The sequence below is a fragment of the Neofelis nebulosa genome, chromosome 16 (assembly GCF_028018385.1).
Source record: "Neofelis nebulosa isolate mNeoNeb1 chromosome 16, mNeoNeb1.pri, whole genome shotgun sequence".
NCBI lineage: Eukaryota > Metazoa > Chordata > Mammalia > Carnivora > Felidae > Neofelis > Neofelis nebulosa.
In genome coordinates, this window is record NC_080797.1 from 29,224,042 (window position 1) to 29,250,700 (window position 26,659).

Genomic DNA, 26,659 nt, shown 5'->3' on the forward strand with positions numbered 1-26,659 from the left:
TAGCTAGTATGTGTAAGTTAAGAAAAAAGAGGTTAAAGCAGAAAAAAATAGAAAAGACTGAAAATTTCAATAGAGAAATGTAATTATCTTTAAAAGAACCACATGAGCATCTGTAACTGAAAAACATTATCTGAATTAGAATTAATTTCCTGGGCATAAAGGCTGACTGAACACAGCAGAAGAAAGGATCAATGGACATGGAGACAGGCCAAGATACATTAACCAAAGAGAAAAAAAAGTCCAAAAAACAAAAAGAACACAGGTTGATATACGTGAGAGATAATATCAAAGAATCTAATATATATAAAGTTCTAAAACACAGATAAAAAAAAAAAAGAACTACTTTAAGAAATAATGGCTCAGGCTGTCCACAATTGATGAGACATCTCCAAAATACAAAACAGAGAAAGAAAATCATACACCTAGGCAATATCACAGCCCAATACTAAAAGCCAAGATAAATAAAAAAAATTTAAAACAACCAGATCAAATTAAATAAATACATAGGTCACATTATATTCCAAGTTGGGAAGGGTGGGAGAAACACTGCAAATAATGGGTGAGCACCCATCAGAAACAATAAGAGTCCAAACATAACAGAATAACATCTTTAAATGTTGAAAGAAAAAAATTACCAATCTACAGTTTCATACCTAAGGAAAATATCCTTCAAAAAATAAGGGCAAAAAAAAAACATCATAGGAAAACAAGAGCTGAGATAATTCACTGCAGGCAGACCCACACTTCAAGAAATGCAAAGGAAATTCCACAGGGTGAAAAAAAATCTCAGATATAACACCATTTTATAAGAAGGAATGGAATACACTAGAAGAGGTAAATATATGGGTAAATAAAAAAAGACTTTTTTTTTTAAATCTTAAGAAGACTGCTGACTACATAAAGCAACAGTAATACAATGTATTGTAAAATATATACTATAGAAGTAAAATATAAGACAATGGAAGTGTGTGCTATAAATAGAATTAAATATCATAAGGTCATTACAGTGCTAACAAAGTAGTAAAATAAAAATTCAAGTTAAACCATAAAAAGTTAAAGATGCATACTGTAATCCCTTGTGTAATCTCTTTAAACAAATTCCAAGAAGGTATAGCTAAAAGGCCAAGAAAATGGAAAGAATATAAAAAAAATTTTTTTGATAAATCTTCAAGACAGAAAGCAGGGGAAAAAAGAACAAGAAACATACGGAATGCAAAACAAAGAGCAAGATGAGAAACTTAAACCAAATCATATCAAGTTATATAGTCAATGTAAATGGACTAATTTTACCATTTAAAAATGGAAAATCAAATTGGACATAACAAGACAAAAAATACATGACATTTATAAGAGATACACCTTAAATACAAAATCCAGACATATTTAAGGCAAAATTACTGAAAGCTCAACTAAGCAAAAGAAGTTAACATAAAAGAGAAGAAATTAGTAGTTTAAAAATTAAAGATCAGTAGTTAAAAAATTAGTAGTTTACTTAATAAATATAGTTAACTTCATCCTATGAATTAAAAATACATTTCATTCTCCAGAACCCACTAGTTATAAAATCTGATCAAAATTCAGCCAAGAAAAATTAATTTCAATACTTTAAAAGCAAGGCAAACTTTTTCTTTTAGGGTCAGATTTTAAATATTTTAGGACTGTGGGCTGTACAGTCTCTATCACAAATGTGATGCTATGTAAATAAAACTTTATTTACAAATACAGGTGGTTTGTTTACAGGAGGTAGTTCACCCATCACTACTTTAAAGAGAAGCAAATGATCAGGACATTTTCTAACCACCATACATTAAACTAGAAAATTATAACAAAGCATTAACAAACAAACAAAATCAATGACTTGGAAAATTTTAAGCTGATTAAATTACTCAGGTTTAAAGGAAAATCAAGAATTATAGACCATGTGAATAGTTAATAATGAGATTATATGTAGAAGTTTATGGAATAGGGCAAAAGCTATATAAGGAAAGTGTATAATGTAAACAAGAAAAAGATAAAATTGATAAATCAAGGAGCTGTAAATTTGGAAATAAGCTAATAAAAAAGATAAGCCTGAAAGCTCAGAGATAGGAAATATGAAAATAGTATGAGGAGAAGCTAAATTAATCTCAAATGACCATAATATATATAACTTTATGTACATTTTAAAATCTCAATGAAACGGACAATTTTTTGGGAAAATAACAGACTACCTAAATTACCTAAAGGAAACCTAATTCTATGAATGACAATAAAATAGAAAATACTGTCCAAAAACTACCAATAAAAACCCCTCAGGAAACCTAGGTCAACCATTTTTATGTATGAGTTCTATTAAGCTTACAAGGAATAAATAATTTATACGATACATAAAGCACAGTGAAAGATAGAAACCATAACAATTCATCTTGTGAAGTTAGCACAACTCTAAAACAAGTCTAAAAAAAGGGATGAGAATTAAACTGGGAAAAAATAGATGTGAAAACATGAGTGTGACTGTATGTGTCTATCTGGTGAGAAGTGTTCTTAATTTAATTACTAAACTGCTACAAATATCAGAAATATAAACGAAACCAATAAAATCAAACTTGTTTCAAAATGCAACTTCAAGGTTCTCACTACTTTTTTCATTCCCCAACCACATTAATTTTTCTGGCTCACTGTTGTCTACTGCCAAATAAGAATCCTTATTCTCTGTTATATGACCACATTCTGTCGCTTTCTCCAATGACTTTTCACCTCGAATTCCATGACAACCTATCTTAACTGGCAAGGACAAATGAATTTCATAAGAACTATCTCAACAGCCAACCACAAATTGGAAAAATTGATAGGCAGAGAAACAGAAAGGGAAATACTGTACTGGAGAAAAAAATATGACAGGTTTAGGTGATATTACAAAAAGATTTTGTAGCTCTAAATTAAGTAAGCAGGATCCTTTCCTCATATTAAATGGGAGTATATTTTTTTAATGTTTATTTTTTGAAGCAGAGACACAGCATGAGCGAGGGAGGGGCAGAGAGAGAGGGAGACAGATATCCAAAGTAGCAGGCTCCAGGCTCTGAGCTGTCAGCACAGAGCCTGATGTGGGGCTCAAACTCATGAACTGTGAGATCATGACCTGAGCTAAAGTCAGGCACTTAACTGACTAAGCCACCCAGGCACCCCGAGAGTGTTATTTTTTAACCAAATTTTGTTAGAACAGGTTACAGAAAAGGTAAAAACTCTTAAAAAGCATATGCTGTAATTTCATGGTTTATTAGTGAAATAAACGTACTGTCCCCAGAAGGGAAAAAGATATTTTTACAATACAATTATATTTGCATTAAATACTATTATATGTATTTCTTTACAGCTTATTATGAACAATCATTATTCAAAGAGCAATGAAGATTTTAATTAACTTCAGTGGACTATAGACCTCCCCCACCCCAAAAAAAGGAAAAAGGAAAAGGAAAAACCCACCAGTAACAAATACTTCTAATAAAGTGCCTTATTTTTACAGATAATGTAATTTTTGTTCATGGGGGTATTTAAAGAGAATTTAACTCAAATTCAAATTCAAACATCCAGCACCCTACCTGGTACTTAGATAGTAAAATGTGATAAACTGGACTTCCTCAATATTAAAAACCATTGCTCTACAAAAGCCCCTGATAAAGAGGTAAAAAGACAATCAAAAGACTGGGAGAAGATATTTGCAAACCACATATCTAACAAAGGCTAGAATATATAAAGAACTCTCAAAATTCAACACACACACCAACGAAAATAATCCAATCAGAAGACAGTGAAAAGATATGAGTAGATATTTCACCAAAGAAATACAGACAGCAAATAAGCACCTGAAAAAATGCTCAGTAATCATCAGCCAGTACAGAAATGCAGTTAAAAGCATGAGATACCATTATACACTTATCAAAACAGCTAAAATCAAAATAGTGACAATAACAAATGCTAGCAAGGATGAAGAGAAACCAGATCACTTAAACAAGGCTAGTAGGCATGTAAAATGGAACAGCCACTCTGGCAAAGACGGCATTTTCTTTAGAAACTAAACATGCAACTGAAGTATGTTCTGACCCTACCTTCTAGACATTTATCTGAAATAAATGAAAACTTATGTTCACACAAAACCCTGTACATTTTCCCATTAGACCAGCAATTCCACTCCTATATTCTCCCCTAAAATTTAAAACAAACTTAGACAGTTGTATCACAATGTTCATAGTAGCATTATTCACGATAGTGAAAAAGAAGAAGGAAAAAAAAAACCCAAGTGTTTGTCCACAGATGAATGGATAAGCAAAATGTGACATATACAGAAAGGAATATTATTGAGTTAGAAAAAGGAACGAAGTTCTGATACATGCTAAAACACAAATGAACCTTGGCAACACTACACTAGATGAAATAAGCTAGACAGAAAAGGACAAAATAGTATGATTGTACTATGTAAAAAACCTAAAAAGGCAAATTCGGAGAAACAGAAAGTAAATTAGAGGGTATCAGGAGCTAGAGGGAGGGGGAAATGGGGAGTTACTGCTAAATAGGTATGGCATTTGTGTTTGGAATGATGAAAAATTGGGAGCTGACGAAGTTTTGGGCAGATGGTGGTGATGGCTGCACAACACTGTGAAAGTAATTAATGCCACTGAATTGTACAATTAAACATGGTTAAAATAGAGAATTTATGTTATATATATTTTACCACAATAAAAAAACTTCAAAAGATTAGTCCATGGCCTGCAATACTAGTGCAACGCCTAGCAGAACAGACGATTTCAATATTCAACAGCACAGAATCTCCCACAGATAACAATTCCTACCCAAGATGAGCTTATAAACAAACTTTAAAAACACATGAGGAAATAATCCACCAGGAACAAGTCATAAAACACAGCAGAAAAATTAGCACCCCAAGCATTTAAGGTAATACGATGACACAAGAAAACATAAAAATATAACCCCTTTATTGTATCTCTAGCTCAGGTCTCAATCACGGGCAGATTCTGATTGTTTAAAAATTTAGGAGGTATCCCTCAGTCATAATGGCAGTTTGTCCTACAATGCATTGGACAATTTCAAAAAACAAAGTAGCAATAGTGCTCTGGCCTTATTAATATGCCATGGTTTTCCTTACTCTCTGTCCTAGACACATCTAGCCTATGTTTAACCATGTGACCAGGTATAATTAGCTTTAGTACTTTGTAAGTCACACCCCCACCAAAATCAATTATTCTTTTTCATCTTCAGTTATTCTCATTTATTCTTCCACAGAACTTAAATTATTTTAACCAAATAAAAGTGAACCTGTCGTTGTCCTTGAATGAAACTGCAACAAATTAATGTGTAAATCATATAACATGATATGTCTTTCCATTTGGCCAAGTCTTACACAGGTTCCCCGTCAAATTTATCCCTGAGAATATGATGGTTGTTATCATTGTGAATGTAAATTTGTTATGTACATTTCTAATCAGTAAATATTGGTAGAGCTAAAAGTGTCAACCACCCCCCAACTTATATTATTTCTACTAGATATTTACTGGATTCTCTAGGGTTTTCATTCATTTAAAAATAAAGATGACACTGTCTTTTCTTTTCCAATATTTATACTAGTTATTTTATTTTCTTGTCTTTATTATATACTAGAATTTCCAAACAATTGTGAAAAAGAGTGGTAACAGGAGAAATCGTGGCCACGTTTCTGTTTTAGTAGAAGTGGCTAGAGTACTTCTTTGTTCAGTATGATGTTTAGTTTTAGACTTGGTGACTAGCTTTTATTATACTTAAAGTACCTTTCTTTCTATTTGATGATGTTTTTAAAGGCTGCTGCTCAGTTTTATAAAATGCTATTTCAGAATATAATGCTACAACAATGTGGTTTTTAATTTTTTTTCTAAGTTAAACACCTGTTGATTTTCTGTTATATAAACATCTTTGCATTCCTGGCATTAAATTCTACTTGTTATAGTACATCATCAGCAACTATTTATATTTAACTATAAGTTTTACTTATTTACTTTGGCCCGCTTTTCTTTCTTTACCTCCTGCTTTATTTACATTTATTTTCTACTTTGCCGGGAGATACCCTCAAGTTTTGTTCTTCCGACAGCTGTGTTACACTAGGGTACTATACTTTGAGTTCTCAAATATGTGAAATTAGCATTATTTTTCCCATTCATACTTGAATGATGGTTTACAATTACAATGATGCAATGATACCAATTAATGACATTAACATCTATCAAAGAAGCATATTTTTTAATTTTTTTTTGATTTATTTTTTTTTAATTTACATCCAAGTTAGCATATGGTGCAATAATGATTTCAGTAGATTCCTTAATGCCCCTTACCCATTTATCCCATACCCCTCCCACCACCCCTCCAGTAACCCTCTGTTTGTTCTCCATATTTGAGTCTCTTATGTTTTGTTCCCGTCTCTGTTTTTATGTAATTTTTGCCTCCCTTCCCTTATGCTCATCTGTTTTGTATCTTAAAGTCCTCATATAAGTGAAGTCATGTGATATTTGTCTTTCTCTAATTTTGCTTAGCATAATACCCTCTAATTCCATCCACATAGTTGCAAATGGCAAGATTTCATTCTTTTTGACTGCTGAATAATACTCCATTGTATATATATATACCACATCTTCTTTATCCATTCATCCACTGATGGACATTTGGGCTCTTTCCATGCTTTGGCTATCATTTATAGTGCTGGTATAAACACTGGGGTGTGTGTGCCCCTTCGAAACAGCATACCTGAATCCCTTGGATAAATACCTAGAAGTGCAATTGCTGGGTCATAGGGTAGTTCTATTTTTAAATTTTTGAGGAACCTCCATACTGTTTTCCAGAGTGGCTGCACCAGTTTGCATTCCCACCAGCAGTGCAAAAGAGATCCTCCTTCTCTGCATCATCACCAATATCTATTGTTGCCTGAGTTGTTAATGTTAGCCATTCTGACAGGTGTGGGGTGGTATCTCATTGTGGTTTTGATTTGTATTTTCCTGGTGATGAGTGATTCTGAGTATTTTTTCATGTGTCAGTTGGTCATCCGGATGTCTTCTTTGGAGAAGTGTCTATTCATGTCTTTTGCCCATTTCTTCACTGGATTATTTTTCAGGTGTTAAGTTTGATAAGTTCTTTATAGATTTTGGATACTAACCCTTTATCTGATACACTGTTTGCAAATATCTTCTCCCATTTTGTCAGCTGCCTTTTAGTTTTACAGACTGTTTCCATCGCTGTGCAGAAGCTTTTTATTTTGATGAGGTCCCAATAGTTCATTTTTGCTTTTGTTTCCTTTACCTCTGGAGACGTGTTGAGTAAGAAGCTGCTGCAACCAAGGTCAAAGAGGTTTCTGCCTGCTTTCTCCTCGAGGATTTTGATGGCTTCTTATCTTACATTTAGGTCTTTCATCCATTTTGAGTTTATTTTTGTGTATGGTGTAAGAAAGTGGTCAAGGTTCATTTATCTGCATGTCGCTGTCCAGTTTTCCCAGCACCACTTGCTGAAGAGACTGTCTTTATTCCATTGGATATTCTTTCCTGCTTTGCCAAAGATTAGTTGGCCATACATTTGTGGGTCCATTTCGGGGTTCTCTATTCTGTTCCATTGATCTGAATGTCTGGTCTTGTGCCAGTACCATACTGTCTTGATGAGTACAGCTTTGTAATACAACTTGAAGTCCGAGATTATGATACCTCCTGCTTTGGTTTTATTTTTCAAGATTGCTTTGGCTATTCAGGGTCTTTTCTGTTTCCATACAAATTTTAGGATTGTTTGTTCTAGCTCTGTGAAGAATGCTGATGTTATTTTGATAGGTATTGCATTGAATATTTAGATTGCTTTGGGTAGTGTTGACATTTTAACAATATTTGTTCTTCATATCCAGGAACATGGAATCTTTTTCCATTTTTTGGTGTCTTCTTCAATTTCTTTCATAAGTTTTCTATAGTTTTCAGTGTATACATTTTTCACCTCTTTAGTTAGATTTATTCCTAGGTATTTTATGGATTTTGGTGCAATTGTAAATGGGATTGATTCCTTGATTTCTCTTTCTGTTGCTTCATTATTGTTGTATAGGAATGCACCAATCAATGTGATTTCAGCGCATTGATTTTACATCCTGCAACTTTGCTGAATTCATGGACCAGTTCTAGCAGTTTTTTGGTGGAATCTTTTGTGTTTTGTGTCATCTGCAAAGAGTGATAAAAGTTTGATCTCCTCCTGGCCTATGTGGATGCCTTTTATTTCTTCGTGTTGTCTGATTGCTGAGGTTAAGACTTCTAATACTATGTTGAGTAACAGTGGCAAAAGTGAACATCCCTGTCTTTTTCCTGACCTTAGGGGGAAAGCTCTCAGTTTTTCCCCATTGAGGATGATATTAGCATTGGGTCTTTCATAATATGGCTTTTATGATCTCGAGGTATGACCCTTCTATCCCTACTTTCTTAATGGTTTTTATCAATAAAGGATGCTGTATTTTGTCAAATGTTTTCAAAGAAGCATATTTTAACTTTCACTAATTACTTGCATGTTTAAAATAGTAAGTTAAGACAAAAATTAAGAAAATATATAAACATATAACTTTTATTTTAATTTTTTAACGTTTATTTTTGAGAGAGAGAGAGAGACAGACAGACAGACAGTGTGAGTGGGCAAAGGGGAGAGAGAGAGGGAGACACAGAATCTGAAGCAGGCTCCAGGCTCAGAGCTATCAGCACAGAGCCTGATGCAGGGCTCAAACTCACATACTGTGAGATCACAACGTGAGCTGAAGTCGGAAATTAGCCGATTCAGCCATCCAGGCACCCCTAAACGTAACTTTTAAAATAAAAGAGAAACATATATATTTCCTTTATAACTCATAATGTTTTAAAAAGAGTCATACAATTGTTTTTTTTTTTTTTCATAAAACTTAGGAGTCCTACATGTATCTAGTCCTACATGTATCAAAAATAATTTTTACATGAAAATTTTGAAAGAAGTTATAAAATTCAGTTATAAAACTGGTATTTACATATGCTTAGGGAAAAAACTTTGCCTGAGAAAATTCATTTGTTATTTTTGGATATAAAATCTATTTCTGTGAAATATTTATATAGTGGCCTACACAAAAGTTCAGATCAACTATTTAAAATACAAATTACAACAAGACAATTTCCCTTTATTACAAATTCTTTTTAAATGAATACTAAGTTAGTTTCCTAAAACAAAACAAATAATTATGCTTATGAGAAAACTTACCTTATGAATCTTAAATATAAGCTAAGAGCAAAAGTTAATATAAAGAATAAAGTCCACCCAATTATTCATTAACAGTTAAAGAAAAAAAATAATAATGAAAACACTAATGATGTTATTCGATAGGTATACTTTTTTTAAAATATAAAATTTATTCTTGCTTTATAATTTCCTACCTTGGAGTACATTTGGCTTCTTTTCACACAGGATACAAAGCACTATTTTTATACCTAATCTAACTTATAACTACACTAAATTATAAACATTTTACACGAAAAACCATGGAGAAGAATAAATAGTAAAATGAGACCCCCCAAAATCATTATTGACATAATTAAATATCTAGTAAATCAAAAGGAATTAGCTTTAATACTACAGTAGAACCCTGACATGTATGGATTTAATATCTCTGCTAGAGTTGTACTTACTCTGAAGCCTAAGATATAATCATTTGTAATTTTGCTAAAGTGCAAATATGATGCCTACCTTTAATCAGAATAGTATGTATACATAAGTCACTTATCTGGTACTTAGATCAAAAAGTCTATTCACAACTGCATCCTAGTATGAGTTTATTGATTTCTACTAATATCTTATAGAAAGTAATAGCTGTGAAGTGATAGAAAATGCTAGTGCTGGTGTCAAAAGTGAACTGAAGGTGTCTAAGAAAATCATGGTTCTAGGCCAGAAAATAAATTTGGGATAAGCCATTTCTTTAGGTGTCAAATTTGGAAACCACTCAGATCTCTGATCTCTATGAGTATGTGTGTGTGTGTGTGTGTGTGTGCATGTGATCAAAAAATGATGCCAATAATTATCTGTCTTCTGCAAACTCAAACTGTGTGGGGAGACAAAATAACTAAATGTAATGTGGTTCTCTGGACTGGATCCTGAAACATAATGAGGACATTAACGGAAAAACTAATGAAATCCAAATAAAGATCTGCAGTTTAGTAAACAGTAGTTTACTAATGTTGGTTTCTTAGTTCAGACAAATAGACCCTAAGAATATAAGATGTAACAATGGGTAAAAGTGGGCAAGTGGTATTGAGAATTGTCTGTACTATCTTTACAACTTTTCTCTAAATCCAAATTTAACCCAAAATAAAATGTTTACTTCAAAAAAATAACTAAAAACTAAAATAAGAGACAAACAAGGAAATGAAATAACATTAGTAAAAACCAAAAGAAAAAGACAATAGAAACAGACACATTTAGTTACCAGACACAGATTTTACTATGTTTAGGGACATAAGAGACAAGACTGAGAATACTGGCAAAGAAATGAAAACCATAAAAAGAATCAAATGGCGTCTACCTGCTGATTGTTTTTAAGTTGAAAGGGGAAAATAAGTACCCATTAGTAGAAAAACCTGGAGAGCACCTTGATTTGGTGATCAAAATCACTAATGAGAGACAGATGGACACTGTGCGCTTCCAGCTGTGATGCCCCAAGAAGAAAAAACATAAATTTAAGTAACATTCAGACCACAGATACATACCCTGAATCTAGTCATTAAAAAAAAAAAAAAAAAATCAAACACAAAATTAGGGGCTTCTGCTTATTTTTAAAAAGAGAGACTTTATTCTTCAAAAATGTCAAAAAAGGTTGAGCATTTCAAATTAAATGAGAATAAAAAGACATGACAAAGTAATGTAATGCCTTATCCTTATTAGAGCTTGGGAAGAAGGGAGAAAATTCTACACAGGAAATTACTCGGTAAACTGACAAAATGTGGAAAATAAATGGTAGATTAGATAAAAAGTATATCGATGTTAAACTGTTTGAAATTGATAACTATACTGTGGTTATATAGAGGAACCTCCCTTCCTCAAGAAAGTCACACTAAAAATTTTAAAGAGTAAAGGGGCATAATGTATTTAACTTACTCTCATGTGATTTTTTAAAAAGTGAGTGTGAGAGAGAAGACAGACTTGGGGAGAGAGGGAGACAGAACATGTATGTATGTATAGAGAGAGTGATAAAATAAATGCAGTGAAAGTTAAAAACTCATGAATGTGTGGAAGGGCATGTGTTCTTTGTACTATTATTGCATCCTTTCAGTAAGCTTAAATTTATTTCAAAAAAATTTAAGTTGGCAAATGGAATTTCTAGGACTGAAATACACAAAAAACTAAAATTAAGAACTGAATACAGTTAAGAGCAGATTATACACCACTGAAGAATGAATTAGTGAACTGTAAGATATCCTTATCAAAAAGAAAATATCCTGCATAAAGCATACAGAAAGAAAAGGATAGGAAGAGATTTTAAGAGACAGAGATGATATGCATGTGGTCTATCAAATGCATAACTGGAGTCCTAAAAATAAAGGAAAGAGTGAAAATGAAGGGAGAAAAAATCTGAAGAGATAATGGATAATATCTTTTTGAAAGTGATGAAAGCCAACAAGCCATAAATTCAAGAAACACTACAAACATAAATAGATGATGAACAATGATGGAAGAAGGTATTGTGCTAAGTGAAAAATCAGAGAAAGATAAATATCGTATGTTTTCCCTGGTATGTGGAATCTAAAAAACAAAATCAACCAACCAACCAACCAACCAACCAACCAACCAAATAGAAACAAACTTGTAAATACAGAGAACCAACTAGTGGCTGCCAAAGGGAGGGGGTTTGGGGAAGGGCAAAAAAGGTGAAGGAGATTAAGAGGCACATACCCTCAGTTATAAAACAAGTCATGGAGATGAAAAGTACAGTATACTAATTGTCCAATCACTATTGTATACCTGAAACTAATATAACATTGTATGTCAACTCTACTTTAATAATAATAAAAAAAAAAAGAAAACCACTCCTGGGCACATCACTGTAAATCTAGAAAACTAAAAACAAGGAGAAAAAAGATCGCCTTTAAAGAGGCAGCAATTAAGACTAACAGTTGACTTCTCACCAGAAATAATTCAAGAAACCAGAAGACAGGGGCTCCTGGGTGGCTCAGTCAGTTGAGCATTTGACATCAGCTCAGGTCATGATCTCACGGTTTGTGGATTCAAGCCCTACGTTGGGCTCTGTGCTGACAGCTCGGAGCCTGGACCCTGCTTCAGATTCTGTGCCTCCCTCTCTCTGCCCCTCCCCAACTCACACTGTGTCTCTGTCTCTCAAAAATGAATAAACAGGGGCGCCTGGGTGGCGCAGTCGGTTAAGCGTCCGACTTCAGCCAGGTCACGATCTCGCAGTCTATGAGTTCGAGCCCCGCGTCAGGCTCTGGGCTGATGGCTCGGAGCCTGGAGCCTGTTTCCGTTTCTGTGTCTCCCTCTCTCTCTGCCCCTCCCCCGTTTCATGCTCTGTCTCTCTCTGTCCCAAAAATAAATAAAAAACGTTGAAAAAAAAATTTTTTTTAAAAAATGAATAAACATTAAAAAAAGTTAAAAAAAAAAAAAGCCAGAAGACAACTATATTTGAAAGTGCTGAAAGACAACTGCCAATCTAGAACTCTATTCCCAGCAAGAATATCCTGCAAAAATAAAGGCAAAATAAAGACATTTCCACAAACCAAAACAAAGTAAATTTGCCACATGAAGGAAATACTAAAGGGTCTTCTCCAGACAAAATTAAAAGTGATCCCATCTAGAAGAAGTGAGGGATGAAAGAAGGAATGAGAATCAGTGAAATGATCAAATATATAGGTAAACCTAAATAATGGTGAGTATATAAAACAATAATGTCTTGTAGAGACATTAAGGCTAAGGCTCTTGCATTGTCCAAGAAGAAAGAAAAGTACCATTTGACATCAAACTTTGATTGATGTTTTAATCTTTAAGGTAAGCACTGAAAGAAGTACAAGAATATGTAATTTCTAAGTCAAAAGGAAGAGATACAGAATAATAAAAAATGTTTTGATATATCAAAAATAAAGCAAGAAAGGAGAAAGCATGCAGAACAGGCAGTATAAGTAGAAAGCACATTGTAATGTGTTATATTTAAACACAAATATATCATTGGTTGAATTAATGTGGATTAACCAACATCTCCCTTAAGAGAAAAATTTGAATAAATTAAAAAAAGAAAGCTCAACTATACCCTATTAACAGTAAAACCATACAGAAATGCTGAAAGTAAAAGAATAAAACAAATTATACTCTGCAAGCACTGTAATCAAGAGAAAGGTAGGATAGCTACAGTAATATTAGATAAAGTCAACTTTCAAGCAAAAGACATTATTAGAAATAAAGAGGACATTTAATTATGGTAAAAGAGATTCACTAGGAATATACAGCCATTCTAAATTTCAGTGTGTCTAATAAGATAGGTTCCAAATATATAAAGCAAAAATTGTCAGGAACCAGGAGAAACGGGAGAAAATTCCACAATCATAGTGTGAGATTTAATCACATCTTTCTCAGTAAATACTTTCTTTAAAATAAATAAGGGTATAAAATATTTGAGTACCACCATTAACAAAACTGACCCACACTAGACCCAATAACTGTAGAATCCATATTATTTTCAGATGCATCTAGAACATTCACCAAAAATTGACCATAAGCTGAGCTGTAAGGCAAATCTCAAAAAATATCAAAAAAATAGGGGCACCTGGACTGTCTCTGTCCGTTAAACATCCGACTTTGGTTCAGGTCATGATCTCAAAGGTTGCTGAGTTCAAGCCCTGCATCAGTGAGTTCGAGTCCTGCATTGGGCTCTGTGCTGATAGCTGAGAGCCTGGAGCTTGCTTCGGATTCTGTGTCTCCCTCTCTCTCTGGCCCTCCCCTGTTCACACTCTGTCTTTCTCTCTCAAAAATAAATAAACAGTAAAAAAAATTTTTTAATCAAAAAAATAAAATAATAATATAAGAGAACTTAACTATACTGTTATCACGGAACCTAAGTTAATAAGAAGAAGAAAACAGGAAAGCACCAACTGTTTAGAAATTAACAATTACACTTTAAATACCTATGGGTCAAGAAGAAATCACAATGAGAGTTTAAAAGCATTTTTAAGTGAATAATAATGAATATACCGCCAATGTAAATTTGTAAAATGCAGAAAAATTAGAAAATCAGAAGATTGAAACAATAAGTATCTACAACCCATTAACAGAAAACATTTACTACATTTCTTATCAACATTTCTCCAAAAAAAGTATACATACAAGTTTATGTTTTTTACCTTAAAAGCTTAAGAATTATCTCCTTATTCTTAAAACAAACTTCATAAACTTTATTTTAATGACTGTAAAAATCTAAGTTTATATTTCACTTTCTGTACAACCCTTTGAGGGCAGTTCCTATTTCTACAGTCTCATTCCCCAAAGGGTGCCTAAGAATGAAATAATTTCCTATGTTAATTCAAAAAATAAATTTATGTCTAGAAAGTTTTTAATAAGTAGTACACAGAAGCTTTACTCCCTCATATATCAGAAATAAATATGTTTCATCCACAAACTCCTTTATCTGACTGTTCCTGGTAAATATTTAAGTGTTCCTACGTCTTATATTAAGAGTATGGCATGGCAGCCTTGGGGCACCTGGGTAACTGAGTTAAGCATCTGTCTCTTAATTTCAGCTCAGGTCATGATCTCGCAGTTAGTGAGTTTGAGCCCTGCACTGGGCTCCATGTTGACAGTGCGGAGCCTGCGCGAGATTCTCTCTCTCCCTCCCTCTCTGCCTGTCCCCTGTTCACACTCTCTCAAAATAAATAAATAAATTAAAAAAAAAAAAAAAAGAGTATGGCAGCCTAGAGAAATGTAAACCTCCTTTTTTTAAAAATTAACCACTTAATAAATATATAAAGTTGTAGCATCAATTCAGATCCCTAAAAGAACTTCCCTTTCTAAAATAGCACACAGAATAAATGTAGCATAGTCACTTACCACTTGATCTGTTTTTACGACTTGATTTCCCTCCAGTAAGAAGCATCTTGAGACTATTCCGAAACATGGTTGTGCTATTCTAGTACTCACAGAACTGTAAAAGATAATATGGGAAAATGTTAGAAACCTGGATTTTCCTATTCAAAATACTATTAATAATTAATTTTAAATGCACTTTAAGGAATTAACTATGTTCAAATATATAGTACAAAAATTTTAATGGTATGAGAAAAACATTTAATTAATTTAACTTAACTAAACATTTAAGTATTTCCTTAAAAGTACACTGTAGTACTTTGAGTACCATAAAAGATAAAGGTAGCTATCGCTGAGGGCACACAGAAGTAGAAGAAAGTATTAAGTAGCTCTCAATACAGTCTACTCTTTCACTAACTCTCTATTTCTTGGACAATTTTCCCATATGCCCAACACACACACTCCCAAAGTTTAAGAGTCTAGAAACTTACAACAGTGCATATTTTCCATCACAAGCCAGAATTCCACCTCAAAGACCACTAATAAATCAGTGCCTATTCTCTTTATGTCCCACTTCTATCAAAGCAAAGTTCTCCCAGTTGTGCTTTGGATTATGTCCTCTCTCACCTCCTCAGAGACTTTTAGCCAAAAATCATCTTCCTTTTCTTTCCCACACAGAGTTAACTTTTTTCTCTCTGAATCATTTCAATCATAACATAAACATGTTAATATGTCTAACCAAAAACGAAAAGTAAGTCCCTCTCTTTATTCCCACATGGTCCAATTACTGCTCCTATATCCTTACTCCTCATAGTAAAATTTCCAAAGTGTTGTTAGTGCTTGGTGCCTCTAGCAGATTGAACAGAATAAACTTGAACTAAAACAGATGTTCCCAAAAAATATCCAAACCAAAGCAGTGAGAAATAAAAGTTGAAAAATGTAAAAGAGAGAAAAACAGGCCTATGGAATCCACTGAAAGCTTCTACCACACACATGACTGAACTCCCAGACGAAGAGAGAGAGAATATAAGCCAGAAGCAATATCTGAAATGATAACAACCAAGAACTTTCTAACATTAGTGAAAGATATAAAGTCACATCTTTAAAGACCTAGAGGAAAAAACAGATTTAAATAAGCAACAATCACGGCGCCTGGGAGATTCAGTTGGTTAAGCACAATGACTCTTGATTTCAGCTCAGGTCATGATCTCATGGTTCATGACATTGAGACCCTCGTCAGATTCTGTGCTGAAAGCGCTGAGCCTGCTTGGGATTCTCTCTCTCCTTTTTCCTCTGTCCCTTCCCTGCTTGTACTCTCTCTCTCAAAATAAATAAACTTTAAAAAGAAATAAATAGCAAGCAACAATCAGACTGAAAAATAACTTTAGACAGAAATTATGAATGGCAGAAGACAATGGAATGACTTCTTAAAATTCTGAAAGGGGTGCTTGGCTGGCTCAGTCGACTGAGCATCCGGCTCTTGATTTCAGCTCAGGTCATGAACTCACAGTTTCATGAGTCCTAACCCCACAATGAGCTCTGTGCTGACAGTGCAGAGCCTGCTTGGGATTCTCCCTCTCTCTCTCTCTGCCCCTCACCTGCTCACACACACATACACACACACACACACACACACACACACGCAAACGCACACACTCTCTCTCTCTCTCAAAATAAATAAATAAACTTTAAAAAAAATTCTGAAAGAAAATAGGTGCCAATTAAGAAATCTATTCACAGTTTAAAAAATGTTTGAAAAATGAAAATGAAATAAAAGTGATTTCAGAAAAATAAGTAAAAATTTATCAGTAAAAGAAATACTAAAAACAAATTCTTCCAACAGAAGGAAAATAATACTAGGGAAAAAAAAACAAATGCAAAAAGTAAGAGCTGTAAAGAAGGTAAATATTGGGAAACATGAACAATGACCATGAACAATGACATAAAAATAATTATATTACTATCTTGTTAAGTTTAAAATTTTAAAATGCATGAAAACAATTTTAAAAAGTCAGAACTGGAGTAAATGGGAGTCAAAGTTTCTAAGATATCTGCATTATGCAGGAAGTGGCAGAGGTAATAACCTACACCATACTGCAATAACTCAAAATTCATGTAGTAATTGCTAGGATAGCCATTAAAAAAGCTAATTGAGGTGAGAAAAAGAATAATTAAAATATTTCATTGAACCAAAGAAGAAGAGAAAAGGCACAGTGCACATCATTAAAACACAAATAGTAAGATAGTAACTTTAAACTCAAATTATAGTTATTATGTTAAATATTCCCTCTACTATAAGACTATTTACGGTCACAGAAAGATTAAATATAAGATGATGGGGGAAAAGTGTACTATCCAAAAAAACAATAAAAAGGAAACTGTCATAGCTAAGCCAATATCAGATAAAGTCAACTTAAGGCAATAAGCACTACTAAAAGAAAAAAAAAAAAAGACATTTCTTAATAATTAAAAAGTCATACCAACAAAAAGATATTATACTTCTATGTATGAATGGGCCCAATAACAAAGCTTTAATACATACAAAGCAAAAAAAAAAAAGTTCAAAAAACAAGACTAATAGATGATACAGACAAATCCATAATCATGTGGGAGATTAACACACCTTTGTTAATCACTACAAGATTAAGCAGGTGAAAAAAAATTTTTACCAAGATACAGAAGATTTGAACTATGTGACCAACCAGACTTAATATACATAGTACATTCTTCCAAATAAAAACAGAATATAGACTGTACACAGTACACATACCAAAATGGACCATATGTTGAATCATAAAGCAAATCTCATTAAATTTCAAAGGACTGAAGTCTCTGAGAGTATATTCTCTGACTACAAGGCAATTAAGCTAGAAGTGAACAATTTTCAAAAATTGAGAAACTCCCTACTGCTTGAAAATTAAGTGACATACTTCTAAATTACCCATGAGTCAAAAAAATAAAAGTATATAAATCATCATGGAAATTTTAAAATATTTACAATAAATTATAATGAAAATATAAACTATGGAAACATAGAAAATGAAACTAAAACAATACTTGTAAATAAATGTAAAGAAGAATGCACGTATTAGAAGAGACAAATGAAAATCAATATCTAAGCTTCTATCTCAAAAGTTCAAAAACAAACAGCAAATCAAAGAAAGTAGAAGGAAAGAAAGAGTAAAGAGTAGACATGGATGATACAGAAAACAAGTCCAAAAAAGATCAAATCAATGAGCCAAACACTGGATTTCTAAAAAGGAGTAAAATTAATAAACCCCTAACAAGGCTGACCAAAAAATAACAGGGAAATTACAAACATCAGAAAGGAAATAAGGGGCATCATTTTAGTTATTCAAGTCTTTTTTATTTTTATTTTTTAAGTTTATTTTTTTGGTAATCTCTATAGCCAATATGGGGCTCAAACTCACAACCCTGAGATCAAGAGTCACATGCTCTTCTAACTGAGCCAGCCAGGTGCCCCAGATATTAAAGACCTTTTTTTTTCCATTTAAGAGAGAGAGAGAGAGAAAGAGAGAGAGAGAGAGAGAGAGAGACGGCACGTGAGCAGGGGAGAGGGGCAAAAGGAGAGAGAGAATCTTAAGCAGGCTCCATGCTCAGCACAGAACCCGACACAGGGCTTAATCCCATGACCTGAGCCAAAATCAAGAGCCAGATGCTCAACTGACTGAGCCACGTAGGCGTCCCTTAAAGGCTTTTTTTAAATAGGAACATAATATAACAACTTTACAACAAATTTAACATTTTATTTAAAACAAATTCTTTGAAAAATACAACTTACCAAAACTGACACAAAATTGAGCAGAAAATTTGAAGCAGGCCTATCTCTATTAAAGAAATTGAACTTATCAAAACTCCTCCCACAAAGAAAACTACAGGGCCAGATTACTATATAGATCTACCAAACATTTAAGGAACAAACAATACCAATCTTATAAAATTTCCTTAAGAAAACAGAATACTTCCAAACATATTTTATGAGGGCACCATGCTCTTAATCCCAAAACCTAACAGAAACTACAAGAAAAGAAAATTACAGACCACATATCTTATGAACAAAAATCCTTAATTGAAGACATGGAAAATTACAAAGGTTACTTAAAAAGAAAATTTAAAGAATATTTAAACATGTAGAGATATACCATGTTCATAGAGTGGAAAGTTCACTGTTGTCAAAATATTGATTCTCCCTATAATGTTCTAAAGAGACAACAATCTTAAATTCCAGCAGTCATTTTTTGGAGAAATTGAGAAGTTCATTCTAAAATGCATATAAAATGCATAAAATGCATACAAAAGAGCCTACAATATCCAAAGCAATCTTGGAAACTAACAAAAAATGCTACAGCGTTTATACGACCTGAGTTCAAGACTTACTCTATAGCTCCAGAAATCATGACTGTATGGTACTCTCATAAGTATCATCAAGCAGATCAATAGTACTAAATAGGTAGCCCAGAAAAAGACCCACACTTAGATGGTCATTTTTTTTTACCAAGTTATTAATGAGTAAAGGAAAGTCTTTTCAACAAGTGGTGGTGGAACAAATAGATATTCACTTTAAAAAAATTAACCTTGATCTGTGCTTTACACTATACATGAAAGTTAATTCAAAATAAATCAAGCATTAAACATCACATAAACGTTAAAATCATAAAGTTTTTAGAAGAAAACACTGAAGAGTATCTTCATAATTTAGAGATAGGCAAAGGATTCTTAGTACACACAAAGTAATAACCATAAAAGAAAAACATGATATATTTGGGCTTTATTAAATTTTTTAAAAACATGTACTTATAAAAAATTAACATCACCAAAACGAATAAGCAAGTCACAAACTGGGAGAAATTATTCACAAAACACATATCTAACATAGAACTGATATCCAAGATAAGGAACAACTACAACTCAGTAAAGAGACAGTCAAATTTTTAAATGGGTGAAAGATCTGAATAGACACTTTTATAAAGAAGATATATGAATGGCCAACACACATATTGAAAGAGATAACACAATTTGTCACTGCAGAAATACAAATTACAAAGAGCCAACACTATGCTTCACTAGAAGAGCAAACTTTTCAAAGACTGACAATATCAAATATTGACCAGGATGAAAAGCAACTGAAACTCTTAATATATTGTTTTAGTGTAAGAGTATAACTGCTTTGGACAGAAGTCTAGCAGTTTATTATAAAACTAAGCATATACCTATGACTCCACCCATTATATAATCCAGGAGGAATTACAACATGTGCATAAAAAGATTAGTATTGACAATTTTCATAGCAGCTTTATTCATAACAGCCAAAAAGTAGCCCAGGTGTCCATCAGTAGGAAAATGGATAAACTGTGGGATTTTCATACAGTGGGATACTACTCAGCAATAATTCATATATTCATATGTTCAACAACACAGACAAATCTTAAAATATAATATGCTGAATAAAAGACTCTTACATGAAAGTGTATGTAGTAATTAATGGTAGAAAAAAATCAAGAGTAATGATTGTCTCTTGCATGTAGATGTGAGGATTAACTGAGAAAAGGCACAAGGAAACTTTCCAAGATAATGGTAAATTCTGTATCTTGAAGGAGTTTGGAATACACAGATGTATGCATCTGTCAAGATTCAGTAAATGTTCACATCAGATTAAGTTTACTTATTTTTGAGAGACAGAGAGAGAGAGAGTGCATAAGCAGGGGAGGGAGAGAGAAGGAGAGGCAGAGGATCTGAAGCAGGCTCCATGCTGACAGCAGACAGCTGGATGCGGGGCTTGAGCCCAGAAACCGTGAGATCATGGTCTGAGCCAAAGTAAGAGTCTTAACAGACTGAGCCGCCCAGGCACCCCTCAATTTTTATTTTCTTGAAAGAGAATGAAAAACTATTTTCTTATGTATAAGATTTTCTATGAATATACAAACATCAACAAAATATGTAAAATATTCTATATGTATGATCTCTTTTAGTCCTCAACGAAACCTCAAGATGGGTGGTATTTGCTTTGTTTTAAAGAAAAAATTTGAGATAAAGGAAAGTAAAATAGCATGCTTACAGTTATACAGCTAATATAAGCTTAAGACCATATTTGAACCCATGCTTTTGGTCCTCCTCTTCAGTGCCTATTCTTATACAAGGGACACAATCTATTTAAAACATTAACTGAAACTATGAAAGTTCTAAATCTAGTGATCCTAATTAAAAGCCTCAAGTATTATTCCATTTGACTCTGGTTTTTGAAATAATCCCTTTTAACTCATTTTACCTTAATCTAGTGAGTTAACAAAAAAAAAAAGAAAGAAAGAAACATACTGTTACAGGTTGGCTTTAGTCTTTGCAAATGTACCAAGAAAAATTACAACAAAACACACTGAGGAGGAAAAGAAAAGATACCCTGCTTTAGTAGACTCTATGACATCCTACCCAGATCCCTGTAACAGGATCAGAGTACACATTCCTCAGGTGTTAATTAATGGCTCAGAGCTGTTCCCACCTTCAGAGAATGATCTAGGCTAACTAGAGCCACCAATGACTTTTTAATACAGAGGTACAAAAGACCATCTCCTTTAACTCAAAGGGGGACAACTTTGTGGTATGACTTATGCTCCAAAGCTCTCACCCAACTCTTCCTACGCTTGATTTTTCTTCAAATACTCATCTGTAAATGATAAACCTGTTTGTCCCCCCACTAGAATATAAGCTCCATGAAGACATGAAAATTGCCTGTTTCATTGCTGCAAACCCAGAACTGGAGAATAGTGCCTGGTAAACAGTGGATGCCAAATAAATATTGATTGAATTAATCAATTATATTGTATATAATATACAGTTTGTATATCACTGTCCAAATCAAATCCCTTATAAGGGAAACCTGGTCTTAACTCTTTTTATCCTCAATGCCTAGCTCATGGGAGGCTCTCAACACTTCTTGAATATGAGTAAATAAATGAATGAATAATTGAGCAAAGAACTGGATTCATCAGATTACTAACCTGTTAAAGAGGTAAGGGGACACAATACAAGTAAATTTCAATAGACAAGAACAGGTTATGAATTAACGATAACAATGGGCACTACCTAGGATGATTAAGCACCAGGGAAACAGAGAAATTCTCTAGGCAAGTTCAAATATTTATATGAGAAACAGACAAGAAAATTCTAGTCATACTTCAAACTTCTGCCTAACTCAGAAGTTATATAGCTATATACGTATAACTTTGAATATATATGTACAGTTCTTCAAAGTCTCAAAATGAAAAAAAATTAACAGCACAGATTATGTGACTAAACCATTATTTAAAATTTACTAGACCAGGGGCCAAACATAAATAAAAATCTCATGTCTAAAAATAAGCCAAGATAATATTCTAAGGTTAACTTAAGTAAAAAACGATGATGTATGCAATAAAATAATTACAATGATCACTTTTTGAAGTGTAGAGATTTTTTTCTTTGCTAGTCCTAAAATATTTTATAAAAGTTGACTGAAATGTATAAAGAATAAAATGAAACATAAAATACTTATTTAAAACTAATTAGCCATCTCATAGTTACACTTTGATAAAATGACTTTCTTATTCAAGATAACACATCACCAGAAAATTTATTGTAATAAAATATTAATATAGAAACTCCACAAAATTGAAGCTAAGTGGGAAATGGCAATTTCATCTAATTGGATTTATGACAGTAATATATGGCTAAATTTCATCTTACTTTTCCAAATTATATATCCAAATTTAAAAATGGTAACTCTCTCAGGAGAAATCATCAAATAAATTCCTGGCAAGTAAAAGTCTCTGGCAGTAAGATACCAAAGAAGCCATTCACATCCCCCCAGTCATTTCTAATTGTCTTAAACTTAACTGATTCAAACATTATGTCATCTGCATGGCCCCTAAGCATTTTATGCTTATGACACCTGATCTAAACCATTCAAGAAAAGTATTGACTATTTTCTAAATGGTCCACCAAGGCTGGAGACTCAACCTATTACTCAATATAGTCTTGCACTATTTTATTCATAAAAATGTTTATGTAATAATAACAAAATCAAATTAACTATTAAGCACTTCTGCACTACTCAGGCTAAATAATTATGGTATTCCCATTAGCTTTTCCACAGAGGGTATCTTTCAGTATAAGCCAGCTTTCTTAAAAAAATCTTTTTCTATATCCTTTTCCATTTTGAGTGCTTGGTATTATTTTTATTCTCATTTTTGGTTTTGTGATGGATTGGCTTATTCTTATATTTTTGTTTTCCAATTCTAGAAACAAGTTTCTTGACATTAGAACTATGCCTAGTGGATAAACTACACCATTCAAGTGCTTTTAAAGTTCCATGGGATCTGAAGAAAATGTTTCAAATAGTAAGAAAATAAAAAGTAAGGAAAGGTAATAAAGTAAGACATTATCTGTAGAACTCTACAAAAACAAGAATGCATAGTGATCCACATGATGGATTAATGAGTATTATCTTTCCTTACCCAGACAACCAACAAAACCTCCTTTTATGATTTTCTCCACAATGCTAATTTGGATAGTGCCTTCAGAGTCCCCTTGAAAACAACCTGTTGGTATAACTACAAAAAAGTAAATTATATATGTTTAAAGTAAATGTTACCCATTTTCCAGCATGTATCAACCTAGAGCTTCCCTTCAGAGAAATTTCTGTAAGGGAACAAAACATACACAATCACACATTTACAAAACTTCAAAGAAATTTTTAAATATTGTATGAAAGGATGCAGTGGTTAATGATGTAGATGTGATGGAAACGTTGAAAAAAAGTGGTAATATTTTATAATACATGGTTTTAATGAAACATACTAAAAATTAACACACATACTTGAATTTTAAAAATACATTATTTTTAAAATATCTAAAAGATAGCATTATTCCTTACACCCTTCCGAACCTTCCTCCCCATTAAGCTAAGCTGCCTAACTTCTAAATTTCAACTCAAGCAATTATTTTAGCATAAGTAATCTGTCCAGATGGATTTACAATTGATGAGTTCTCAATTCATCCCAGATTCTGGATCTTTATATCACAGACCAAGGATCAATATGTCCTCAGTTTGCCATTCCTACCCAACTATAGCTACAAATACCATCTGAGACCCTGAGGTGCACTGCCTAGGAAACAATGCCTGGGAAACAACCCAGATGAGATAATAGGATTTAGAAAAGGTATTCAGTGGATAAATTGCTTTATTATTACACAGTATTGTTCACTACAAAAAACAGGGGGAAAAAAAGAAGGAAATAGAAACATCTGGAATTTTCTAAAAGAATGATTCAACAATGAAATAAATTATCACTATTATATCCTCCTTTGCTTTTCTTATCACTTTGCCTTAAAGTGTTGCATCAACTTTCAAGACACAAGTTTGGAGACACCAGCTTTCTAGCCACTGTTTTTTGTTTTTGTTTTTTTTTAAGCCCTCAGAGAACACATTTGAGAATACAGGAATTTTCATTTTCTGCCCAAAATGTCAGAGAAGAATACTGTCAAAGGAAGACGTTTTACAAGTATTAGATGAGAAGATGAATACAAAAAGAGAGAAAACAGCACTCTCAACTCTGATGAAGGTGAAATTGATCATGTAAAAAATCTCAGCCTATGAGTCTTCAGATAACCTTATGACAGATGAATTTTCTCACATTCAATAATCAATGAGTGAATCCTAGAAATGCAAGGTCATTCACAGAAATGAACCATCAATATATGAAAAATCAATCAATGTAATACACCATACTAATAAGGGACAAAACTCTAATAATCACCTCAACAACAACAAAAAAAGCATTTGACAAAAGCCTATACCCTTCTATGACAAAAACACTAAACACACTTAGAAGGAAATTTCCTCAATCTGATAAAGGGCATCTATGAGAAACCTACAGCTAATATCCTACTTAATGCTGAAAGACATTACTTCCCCCCAAGATTAAGAATAAGACGAGGGTGCCTGCTATCATCACTTCCATTCAACATTGTTACAAAAGTTCTAGCCAGGGCAATTAAGAAAAAGAAACGAAAGTATCCAAATTGGGAAGGAAGAAGTAATCTATCTATATTCACAGATAACATGACCTTATATACTGAAAATTCTCAAGAATCCACCAAAAAACCCATCAGAGCAATAAGAGAATTCAGCAAAGCTGCAGCACACAAAAATCAACTGTATTTCTATACACTAGCAATGAAAATCCAAAAATGAAATCAAGAAAACAATTCCATTTACAAGAGCAATGGAAAATGGAATTTTTAAAAATTTAGGAATAAAATGAGCAAAAAAGCACAAGACATGTATGCTGAAAACTACAAAGCATCATTGAGAAAACTGTAAAAAGACCTAATTAAATGGAAAGACACCCATGTTCATGAATTGGAAAGCTTAATGTTGTTGAGATGGCAATATTCTTCAAATTGATCTATAGATTCAGTGCAATACACCTAACAAAATCCCAGCTACCTTCTTTGCAGAAATAGAGAAGTCAATTCTAGAATTCATACAGAAATACAAGGGATCCAGAATAGACAAAACAATCTTGAAAAAGGACAAAGTCAATAAAATAAAGGCCCTCTCCCAAAGGCATCCATATTCTAACCTCTAGGATTTACATAACAAAAGGGACTTTGTAGATGTGATTAAGTTAAAAAATTTAAGAAAGGGAGATTATCCTAGATTTTATCTAGATAAGCCTAATGTAATCACAAGAGTCCTTATAACAGGAAAAAACTGCAGAACAATCTCAGAAGATGTAATGACAGAAGAAAGGTCAAAGTGATGTGGCCATAAGCCCAGAAATTCAGGTGGCTTCCAGACAGTGGAAAAGGCAAGGAACAGATTCTCTCCTAATGCCTCCAGAAGGACTACAACTATGCTAAAACCTTGTTTTTAGCCCATATACAACCCATTTCAACCTTCTGATCTCCAGAACTGTAAAAAATATAATAGTGTTGTTTTAAACTACTAAATTTATGGTAATTTGTTACAAGAACAACAGGAAATGAATACAATCACAATAGCAACAAACATCTATAACATAGTTATTATTACCACATAACAATGTCTCAAACACCTATAAAAGCCTGCAGCTGTCACACTAATAATGTACCTGTCCAAGTTTCTTCTTATTTAAGAACTGTTTACTATACTACTCTATAGATCTATCTTTTTATATGTAAAAGCAAAAGTTCTCAGTTCTCAGGAAAAACAGTTGAGTTTTTTTTTTTTGAGGGGAGGCACCAGTTTAAAGTAATTCTATACTTCTTACATCAAGTTATTCCACATCATTTAACTCAGCTCTATAGTCAAACCAAAAGACATTCAACTAATAATACATAGTTGTGACAAAAATAAACCTCACACGCTGATTAAAAATTTATACCATAGCTATAGAGTTCACAAGACACCTGAGTCTCATAACATATCACAAAAAACAACAGCATTGGGGTGTGCCATGGATGTGCAAGGTGTACAGAAATCTAAATCTTAGCCTCAGATCTTGCTATTAACCGATACAATCTTAAAGTTTTCTAGTTAGATCACCAAAGAAAAAAA

The 26,659-nt window shown here is 33.0% G+C and overlaps 1 protein-coding gene across 8 annotated transcripts in view; it reads right to left on the reverse strand.

Moving 5' to 3' along the window:
* TANC2 (tetratricopeptide repeat, ankyrin repeat and coiled-coil containing 2) overlaps nucleotides 1–26,659 on the reverse strand; it is a 364,297-nt gene that overhangs the window by 287,227 nt on the left and 50,411 nt on the right. For all 8 annotated transcript variants that reach the window (XM_058703494.1, XM_058703493.1, XM_058703491.1 and 5 more), the window contains exon 2: nucleotides 15,091–15,184. In XM_058703494.1, the coding sequence (XP_058559477.1) occupies nucleotides 15,091–15,157 (67 nt within the window). In that variant the 5' untranslated portion in view covers nucleotides 15,158–15,184. The remainder of the gene's footprint in view (nucleotides 1–15,090; nucleotides 15,185–26,659) is intronic.